Below are 11460 nucleotides of genomic sequence, written 5' to 3'. Positions count from 1 at the left end.
CTTGTAAGAGAAACAGCAAGATTATGTTGGCAGAGGCATGCAAGTTCACATTAAAGAGAGCAAATGTCTTTCTCATATGCAGTTTTGTGGAACTCCGTTTAAATGTGTTTCCCAGCAGACATATTGTTTCACCAAAGAAACATAAATAATCAATTTTTTTAAAGGGGAAATTTACAGAAGCAGACTTTGGCATGAGTCACTCTAGGAGTATCTGGAAAAGAGGAGGCCTTTGTGAGCAGACGTGGAATACCCACTGACAAGCAGGAAGATTCTAAGTAACTTTTCTAAAAAGTAAATTCCTAGATTACATGGCAGATAAAATCCCTATCATTTTGGATCCTGCATTTAAAAGAAACTCATTTTATTTCAGCTTTCATTCTTTAGGTTTCTAACTTAAAAACCCTCTACCCAACTGAGTAACCAGCCAGTCCCCTGACAGGTACTTCTTTGTATGACAGAGTTCACTTTTTCTGAGCTGTGCAGCTTCAGAAGTCTCCTTGCTTCTGTTCTCATTAACTACTTGGTGGATGTCACAATGATTTTCAACCTGGTAGAAGATACTGTTCTACTTGTAGTCAATCGATGATCTTGATTTTTCTCTCTATCAGGACATCAAAAAAAAAAATCATGTCTTTTATGAAGAAAAATGAAGTTGAGGTTTTCAATTTCTCTTTCTTGTTAAGGGTTAACTCTTTTCCATAATGCAGTTACTCATTTCTCCCATTTGAAGTCTAGGGAAATGTTCTCACATGGGAGATTCCTGTTAAAACTCGATGCATATTACTCTCAAAATAAGCAGGAAAAATGTGTAATTTCAGGGATCCTTTACATTGTTGATTTTCCTAAAACGAAAATGTTCTGTTTCATTTTTCCCCTGATATTGCATAAAGACTGTAAGAAAACAAAGGAGCAAACAACTTAAGCAAAAGGTCCGTCCCTGCATAGTCTTACTCTGTAGAGATAATAAGTGTAATCACTTCCATGTTCAACTCATAAAGTTTTCCTACAAATATGTAAGTAGGCACAAGACATATGTGTATAAGTATTTTTAAATTTTAAAACTGTACTTCAGATTAAATTATACACATATACATTGACTACATGTCAGTAGTTTTTCATTTCACTCTACAAAGATCTGTACTATCTTTTTTAATGACTGCATGGTATTCTTTCCCCCAAAAAAAGTACCCAGATGAATTCACCCTACACTCGACTGATGAACTTTTATGTCAATGCCAACTTTTAAAAAAGTATGCACGGGCCGAGCCCCTGGCGCACTCGGGAGAGTGCAGTGCTGGGAGCGCAGCGACGCTCCCGCCGCGGGTTCGGATCCTATATAGGAATGGCCGGTGCACTCACTGGCTGAGTGCTGGTCACGAAAAAGACAAAAAAAAAAAGAAAAAAGAAAAAAGTATGCATGAGGTTACAAAGAATGTGCACAACTTCTTTCTCACTATGTTCGGGCACACGGGATTTTTTCTCTTCCTAGAACTCTCCAGGTGCTTCTCCTCAAGAACTTTGCCTTTGTTGTTTCTTTACTGTTGTAGACAAGAAACAAACTCCTGTTGGTTCTGGTCAGGTTTGATTCACCTTTGTCGTTTAGGTTCACTCTTGTGTCTCCTCTTGAGAAATACCTTTTCTGACCATCCATCTGAAGAGCCCCCCTCAAACTAAGTAACTTTCTATCATTTTACCTGGTTTATTTCCCTTACAGTTCTTTTCACAATTAAGGATTATCTTCTTTACTTGTTTATTCATGGTGTTTAGAGGTGGTAATTAACCACACCCTCTCTCTGCTCCAAGTCCCGAAAAAATAAATTGAGGAATACACACAAGTCTCAGAAAAAAATAAAAAAAATATATGTTTTGCAAGTGATGTTTATTGAAAAACATGATTTATATCTTCAACAAAATTTTTCTACAAATTAAAATCACAACCATTACCCACCCCCATGCACAAATGGGATGAAACATGCTCCCATATGCCTTATGCTCGGAGTGGTAGATAGATAGGCACATGGCCAAAAAAGACAGTAGAGAAGTTCATCCTCATTATCTTTTTTCTCTTTTACAAATTATATAAATTAAGGGACTGAGAGAGGTACGTATATTCCAAAGTAAGTCTATGCAGGACTATAGAAGTTTTCTCCCCTAAATGAAAAGCTGAGGAGTGGAGAGGAAGCAAAGCACCCCAACATCATTTATTTTTTTTCATTATCTGTCTCCCTTTGGAATTTTTCTACCTTATCTATGGCAGCAACTGCAGAGCAGAGAACCACGGCTGGAACTGACCTAGCACTCAAGGAGCATTTGTTAAAAAGTTGGCAAAATATAAATTTAAAGTATTTAAAATGTTCATGCATCAAACTAGAGAACGTTACAACAGGCAGTATTTAGTATTGATGACCACGTGGAAAAGACACATGATTCTCACATACTGGTGGTGGGGACTGACATGGGTCCAGTTTTCTAGAAGGAGGCTCTCAGTAGGTATCAAAACCTTTGAAAGTTCTGTGTCCTTACCATCTTAATTTTCCTAAATAAATGAATATATTCTAAATAAATGATCATAAACATAAACAAATCTTAATTTTGCAAGACTATTTACCTCAATGCTACTAATAATAAGAAAATCAGGAAGAAAACACTTCAACAGTTACATAATAGAATGTAATAGAATATTGTGCTGCTTTTAAATAATACCTTTAAAATATAATTTTAATGCATGAAAACATGCATTACATTAAGGGAAATGAAAGATTACAAATACGCTAGGTACTGTAATCTCATGTTTAATATGCAAATTTGAAGATGTAGGTATTTACTAAAAAAAATTAAATTTTTAAAAAATATTCTGTTGGATTTGAAAATTTATCCTGATTTAGAAATAAGGACAGTTCTCAAAAATCTTCATGGAAACAATAGGAAGAGAATACAAAGGGACAGCACCAAGTCTCAGGGCTCTGCAGTGAGGCTGCCATCCCTTTCACAGCCCCTGGTCTCCCTCTGCTGGCTGGACAGACCCAGGCCCCACAACCCCCAGGAAGAGTTCACTAAAAAGAACTAACTACTGTGTCCAACTGGTCCCATCCCTGTGACCCACTCTGCATCCACTGGAACAGCACAAGGCTGCCAGCATGGGGACAGGTGACGAGGAAGACCATCAGGAGATCTGATGGCAACCTGAGTTACCAATGCTAGGAAGACATTGGCAAAAGATTCTAAAATATAAGTTAAGCTCTGAGATTTGTCACTATATTAAGTTATAAAGCGAAAAAGAGGAAAGAGCTAAAATATAAGTTAAGCTCTGAGATTTGTCACTATATTAAGTTATAAAGCGAAAAAGAGGAAAGAGCCAACCAAAATAAAATTACAATTCAACTATCATTTTTAAATATGACCACCTTAATGTAAATTGGTTTCCCCATTTTGAATGTCACATTTTGAAAGACCTCAGAAATTTCATTATGTTTAATTGCATTTAAAACATGTACATCTGTTCATTGCATGTAGCAAAAGAATTCTTTTACTCACAGATAAATTTCAGTATCAGGTGCTTATGAAGAAGGAAATAAAATTTTGAAAACAAAACTACAAATAGTAGAGATGGAAAAGAGAGCAAAAGGAGCTTCTACAGAGCATTAGCAGCCACTGAACAGGAAGACCTTTCAAAATATGAAAAAAACTACAAAATTGAGAAGTCTTTTAGAAGGGATTTCTAATCTGAAATAAGTGGGTAGAAAGCATGTGAGAAGGTAAGAGGATTAGTGAGCGAGTATATAAAGAACAGAGGAGACCAATCACTTCATGCCTTGGACCGAAAGGCAAACAAGCCTAGGATATGAAACCACCTCCTAATGTGACATTTTTTCAGGGTCATCTGTCATCAAATTACATCAACAATCTAGACTCCCACCCTGAAAGGGAAGCCAGAATGCTCAAGTTCTCCAAAACAACTCATGTATGCATGTGTGCATGTGTGTGTTCCAATATACAGTATACTAAAATAGATCCTAGTATGTTAACTTATAATGCATTTTACATAATAACATATCTAAAAGCACACATATAATAGCATATATCCATATTTAATAACATGTTTCTTTTCCTTTGATTTAACAGGATTTATTTTTCTCATTTTTATGATCACATTGGATTAGTTTTTGCAACATATCTGAAGAGAAAATGTAGAAAATTCATACAAAGTGATACATTGCTAAGTGCCCCCTCTTGGACACTAAGTAAATATTTGCACTTTGTATTGCTCTGCAGATCTGACTTTCTTGTCGTGGACGAGGTCTTGACTTTCTCTGCAAAAGGTGCATGGGAGGCAACGAGACACGGATCACAGAAGTCACCCTGCTCGGATTCCAGGCCGATCCAGCACTGGAGTTTTTCCTTTTTGGACTTTTCTCTCTCTTATACATGCTCACCCTGCTGGGGAATGGGGTCATTCTCGGGCTTATTTGCCTGGACCCCAGACTGCACACACCCATGTACTTCTTCCTCTCACACCTGGCCATTGTTGACATGTCCTATGCTTCCAACAATGTCCCCAAGATGCTGACAAATCTTGTGAACCAGAAAAGAACCATCTCCTTTGTTCCATGCATAATGCAGACATTCTTGTGTTTGGCTTTTGCTCACATAGAGTGTGTGATCCTGGTGGTGATGTCCTATGACAGATATGTGGCCATCTGCCACCCCCTACATTACACTGTCATCATGAGCTGGAGAGTGTGCATTGTTCTGGCTGTCTCTTCCTGGGTGTTTAGCTTTTTCTTGGCCCTGGTCCATTTAGTTCTGATCTTGAGGTTGCCCTTCTGTGGGCCTCATGAAATCGACCACTTCTTCTGTGAAATCCTCTCTGTGCTCAAGCTGGCCTGTGCTGACACCTGGCTCAACCAAGTGGTCATCTTTGTAGGCTGTGTGTTTGTCCTAGTGGGGCCCCTCTGCTTGGTGCTGGTCTCCTACTCACGCATCCTGGTCGCCATCCTGAGGATCAAGTCAGGAGAGGGCCAGAGGAAGGCCTTCTCCACCTGCTCCTCCCACCTCTGCGTGGTTGGGCTCTTCTTTGGCAGTGCCATTGTCATGTACATGGCCCCCACCTCCCGCCATCCTGAGGAGCAGCAGAAGATCCTGTCTTTGTTTTACAGCCTTGTCAACCCTATGCTTAACCCGCTTATCTACAGTCTGCGCAACGTAGAGGTCAAGGGTGCCGTGAGGAGAGCTCTATGGAAGGCGATGCCTATGTGAGAGCCCTTGAAGTCAGCATGGGGACGGGACACTGCTCCCTGTGAAATACAGAAGTCGGCATTCTTTTGACCTTATGTAGGATAAATGCTACCTTAAAGTAGAATATTGTAGACATACACGTACAAACTGAAGACATAAAACATTTGAGAAAATAGTAGATGGATGTCTTTATGATCTTGGATAGAAATAGATTATTAGGTAAGACACAAAAAGCAATAGACATACAATTTTAAAGTTTTGCAAAAATTGGCAGTCTTCAAAATTACTCACTCTACTCATCAAAGTAACCATTAAAAAATATAAAATGCATGCCACAGACCAATGATAATATTCAAACTATACGTATCCAGAAATGGAACTACAGACAGTAGTATGCATAAAAATTTCCTTCTGATCGATAATAAAAAAACAATTTTATAAAATTGGCAAAGAGCATGAACAGACACTTCTACAAAAATTGTAAGTGGTTGATAAACATAGAAAATGCTGCTCATCAGAATTAGTTAGAAAGGAATTGTAAATTAAAGCCACCATGAGATAGTATTTTATACCCACTAAAATGTCTAAAATTAATAATGAATTATTCATGATTGGAATTATTAGCAATCTAATTCCAGTACGTGGGAAACAGTGAATATTAGTAAAGTTGGTAATCATAATAGCGAAGTCAGATTGAGTTAGAATGAGCATATTATACATCCTCTAGATCAACAGTTAGTGATTTTTTCCTTGTAAAGAGATACATGTAAATACTCAAGACTTTGAAGACCATATTCTACATTGTAACAACTCAATTCTTGGAAAAGGGGTTAAAGACAATGTGTAAATAAATGGGTGTGTAATGTGTTCCAATAAAATTTTATTTTCAAAAAGAGGGCTGGTCGAATGAGGCCCAGCAGCTGTAGTTTAAGAACCCTTTTCTGAGATCTGGCAGCTAGTCTAGTTTCAGCTAATTCCCAGTTAGAGACCTTCACTGGGTACGGCCTCAGGGACCATGTGATTAGATGTATTTAAAGGACAGGACCCCGAGGTCATTCTAGAGCCACTCTACAGGAAGGCTCTTCTTCTCTTGACAACTTCTAAAATATACCACGACTTAATGGCCTGTAGACTATAAATATCCATGGTTGCTCCATTATATTAGGAACTCAGAGCAGGCACCTCATACTGTCCATCACTAATTTGAGCCTCAGACTTTTGGACAAAATCTTGCTACTAATGATTTTGAGTTGGAGCAAAGCAATCTGATAACAACAAGCACAGCGACGTCTTGTACAGATTAATTTTTTATTAGTGAATTTATCTTATATTTACAGCTAGCTGTTTTCTTTTATATTTTGGAACCATTTTCTCAAAAGGACTTTGTATATTTATGTTGAAATAGTCCTAGTTTTAATTATATACTCTGAGAGCCATTCTCATCTCAGGCTGGATTACCAGGAACTGTAATTCTTGATACACATCTGATAGCTGATAATCATTTTGTGTAAATGAGAGCATCCGGAGGAAAAATTGGCAACATCTAAACCTCAGGACAAGTTGAGGTTCATGTAGTAGATAAATTTTTACCACGTAAAGAAAAAAGTCATGTGGACTGATAGGGCAGGGGAATTCTAAAGCTGAGAATTAATCTGATATGCACTCTGATATTCAGATACCAAGATATCTTACTTTCAATTATCCTTTTAGTCTATCTGGATACTTCACCCTCCAAAAAATATAAACTGCTGTGTAATAGTATGTACTGCATGTCCTTGACCATTTCTTGGTTCTCCTTATCCAATTTTAAAGCCAACGCACCCATTTCTAGCTCTCATACAACTGCACACAGATTTATTCTCAGCGCCTACTATCACTACAAGCAAAATATCTCACTGATAAATATCACTGCAATGTCTTATCTGAAATACATATGTGTGTATATATATATATATATATATATATATATATATATATGTATGTATGTATTTATATCTGCCTACAAGAAAATTCAGACATTATGGCTACCATCTCTCTTGCACAAAACTCCTATGAAGAAATACATATAATGAAGTAATTTGGAAAGGAAAGAACACTTTCCAGTTGTAAATCTCCAGCTTATGAAACAATGAATCTCTGATCCCTAAAACCAACATAAAACAAAAATCAATCAATTTTATGGTTTTGTGTTACCAGTGGAATTTTCAGATACCAAATGAAAAACTAGCTAATATATTCAAATTCTCAAGCAAGTTTCTAAAATATACTTCTTCCTTTTGAGAAAAAAGTGAAAAAAATCATTTTTTTCACTGAATTGTAATTATTGAAGGTTAAAACACTAATGGGGATTTTTACAACCACTGAGGGAGGGAGGTGCATGAGGCAGATTGGAGCCGGTTGCCAGGATCTTCAAGGCAGAACAAATCTTCCGAGCCTTGAAGACACGTGAAGTTTGTCATAATAAATGTTAAAAAAGTTGTCACAAAAATGGCTAAGAAAAAACCACTAGGACCACAGCAACATGTAATGAGAGGTTATGAAATTTACATCATAAGCAGCTGCATAAAAATGTTCAGGTCCTTAGGTGTTTAAAACTTCTTCAGTGCTTTAATGTGGCATGTAATATTTCATGAAGGAAAAAATGACGAATTGGTCAAAAGGACAGATGAATAGAAATAAATAAGAAAACTTAATATTTTATTTGGCAAGGATAACCTTATCTCACAAAAAAATTTTGTGGGGAAAAAAAAAAAAGTAATTTGGGATTCCACAGTCCCTTAACAGCATGAGGAGCTCTGTAGATATGTGTCTCAGTGAACTGGTGAAAATTACTTTAAACCAACCGATTATACTCTAGGGAAGTGGAGTTAAGGGAATGCAGCAAATGGAAAAGAAAAATTAATTCAAGAAAATCTACAAAAATTCTGTAAGAACAGCAAGAGTCTGTGATACTTGAACCAAGACCCACTTCCTCTTTCCCATCTCTCAGCTCATCAAGAGAAACTTCCATGACAGGCATTTGCAGTCAGGACCCCAGGGTTCCCTATCCCTAACTCCCAGTCAGAGGACTATCTCCCAGCAGAGTTAGGACATCAAAATTTCTTATCCTGACTGAAACTTCACCATTTCTCATCCTGCTCTTTAGCTGACCTGAGGCTAAGTTCTGGGTAAAGTGAGTCAGTGAGATGGGGATCCATATTTTGAGTAAAAGGCACTTGCTTTTTATACTTGTGGTATATTTTTAACTTCTTCAGTCCCCACTCCTATCTAAAGAGCCTTGACTCAGAGATTTTGCATGGGAGTGGAAACAAGCCATCAGAGAGCTCCCAATCCCTCCCAGAGAACCCAACTGCATTTGCAACAAAGTGGGGAAAAGTTCAAGCCTACAGGTACAGTCAGAAACAGTTGAGGTTGTTATGAAAGGCTATTGGAAAGAGATTGCTGGATTAATTAGGCTTATCCCTCAACCAACAAGACCTATTGGCTGTTTTGGTACAGATGACACAGAAGCCAAAGTAGCCATGGCGCAATGGCCCCCCATTCCACCTGCACAGGCACAGCGGAGCAACAATGGGAATCTTATAGACCTTGTAACTTATTGAAGTTCTCTAGAAGCACTGATAATTCTTATTAATGCACTGTACCTGCCCTCATCCCCAAAATAGACCAGAATAAGACAATTAGGAAGGCTGGAACTGTTCTGAGTAACATCGTGTCTTCATCACAGACAGTGGTGGACCCTGCTATAAAAGAGCACACAATAGAAGCTAGTTTTAATGGAGAACCTTTACACTGTGATAGGATGACTGGTATTGTGCCCAACTAATTTGGAACCCAGGAAGAAATGAACCATGGCTAATTGTAATGATGCTTGTCCATAATAATAATCTGGTATATGGGCAATAGCCACATCTGCTGGAAAGCCAGAGAAAACACTTCTCTAATTCTTACAGATTTGTTCTCTAATGAAGCTGATTGTACTATGACCATTCTGCAATATGGTGCAACACTGGCATTGTTGGTAATATGCAACTACTTGATATAAAGAAATCAGAAAATTGTATTGAAAGTGATAATCATATGCATATTGATTGAGTTAAAGCTTCGTCAGAAAGTAATACAAATGGAAAATGACGGGCCTGTGGAAGAACTTGATTTAGCCAACCAGCAGCTAATTTCTATGCTAAATTATTCTGCACAAGGCTATCACAGGGTATAAATAAAGGGGGAAGCAGGTAATCAAATAAGTACAAAAATGTGAAAATATATGTTATGTCTATATAAGACAGATTAGCTGTTTTCTCAAGTCTACTCCTACTCCACATTTACCTTTCCTAATGTTAGGCATATTCATGGTGACACTATTGCCATATCTGTTATAAAAATGCTCTTCCAAATGTGGATGCTCAGAAAATATGCCAAAATCATTTTGCAGTAAGACAGCCTAGAGCAAGGTCCTGATGGGTGGGCTGTACAAGAAAGGGTTAACTCAGTTAAATTCATATAAATTTAGAATTAAAAAATCACCAAATCATTAAATTATCATCGACAAATGATTTGGGTGCTGTATTAGCAGATCACTTAGATCCTCCTTAAATTTTGACTTTCCCTTTGGAAAGCCTGAATGTCACCCCCAGGAGAGTACATTTGCCTGTATGAAGACCATTTACCAAGGAGAGTTGCTCCAGTAGTTAAGATGAGAGATAAGAAAGAACACTAGGTCAGTGGTCCAAGGACCAAGGAAGAGTGGACAACACTTCAATGCAGATGGAAGATCGGGACCTGCAAAGGTGAGTAATACTTAATCACAGGACACTGTTTATTAGATTGTTAACAGTTATGTTTACTTCTGGTTTTTACCACCAGATGTATATGAAATCATTATGATTAAAAAAAGAATTAAAGGAATTTTTAAATGTTCCAATCCTATCCCTTAGAGTTAAGACACAGAAATGGAAGTGGTTCCCTTCTGAGTTTGGAGTCAGGACTGCTATGATTTTGGGTGGAAAATCCGGAGCAGAATGAGGACAATAGAAAATATAGTATTGACTAGACAGCATCTTCCTGAGAAAAAAAATATTGGATCTAAAAAATGAAAAACACTGCTTGGTAGTTGAGAAAATTTTTTGTTGCACTAGGTTGATTCCATATGTTGGCTACCGCAAAAGTGCTGCAGTAAATGTGAGGGTGTAGATATCTCTTCAACATGTTAATTTTTCTCAAATGCTTTTTCTGTGTCTATTGAAATGATCATATATAGTTTTTCTCTTTCCATTTGCTAATGTTGTGTATCACATTTATTCATTTCTGTATGTTGAGCGGCATTCCTGGCATTAATTCCACTTGATCATAATGAGTGATCTTTTTGATGTGCTATTAATTTTGGTTTGCTAATATCGTGTGTGTTTTTGCATCAATGTTCATCAGGGATATTGGCCTATAGTTTTCTTTTCTTTGTGGTGTCCTTGTCTGGTAGAATTCAGCAGTGAAGTTATCACGTTCTGGTTTTCTTTTTTGGAGGACTACTGATGAGTGGTTGTTTCCTCACTTGCTATCTTCCTTTTTTTATTTTCTATTTCTTCATAATTTAATCTTTTTAGGTTGTATGTGGCCAGGAATTTATCCATTTTTCCTATATTCTTGAGTTGTTGGCATATATTTATTCATAATAGTCACATGATACTTCATCTTTCAGTGATATTGGTGCAATGTCTTCTTTTTCATCTCTGATTTTATTTTATTTATTTGGATGTTTTTCCTTCTTGTTAGTTCTAAACAAAAGCTTGTTGATTTTGTTATCTTTTAAAAAAATCAACTCTTGGTTTTGCTAATTGCTGATCATTTTCATTACATTTTTGTTTCTGTTTTCTTTATTTCTGCTCTGAGCTTTATTATTTCTTTTCTCAACCAAGTTTGGTTTTAGTTTGTTTTTGTTTTTCCAGTTCCTTGAAGTTCATTGTTAGGTTGTTTATTAAAAGTAATAATATAAAAATAATATTTTGGGGGTGTAGGCGTTTATACCCATGAACTTCTCTCCTCGAACTGCTTTTCTGAGGTCCATACTTTTTAGTATGTTGTTTCCATTGCTGATTGTCTCAAGAATCTTTTAAATTTCACTTTTACTATATTCATTCTCTCTGGTCATTTGGAAGTACTTTGTTAAATTTCCATGTATTTTTAAGGTTTCTGGAGTTTTCTCGTTTTTGATTTCTAGTTTTATGCTAT

At 36.9% G+C, this 11460-nt stretch overlaps 1 protein-coding gene across 1 annotated transcript; it reads left to right on the top strand.

The window, feature by feature from the left end:
* Positions 1-4323: 4323 nt before the first annotated feature.
* On the top strand, positions 4324-5256 carry LOC134379961 (olfactory receptor 2A14-like). The gene has a single exon (XM_063099402.1). The coding sequence runs from the start codon at positions 4324-4326 to the stop codon at positions 5254-5256; it is 933 nt and encodes a 310-aa protein (XP_062955472.1).
* The last annotated feature ends 6204 nt before the right edge of the window (positions 5257-11460 follow it).

This window comes from Cynocephalus volans, chromosome 6 (assembly GCF_027409185.1).
Source record: "Cynocephalus volans isolate mCynVol1 chromosome 6, mCynVol1.pri, whole genome shotgun sequence".
Lineage (NCBI taxonomy): Eukaryota > Metazoa > Chordata > Mammalia > Dermoptera > Cynocephalidae > Cynocephalus > Cynocephalus volans.
This window is presented reverse-complemented; position numbering and strand designations above follow the sequence as displayed.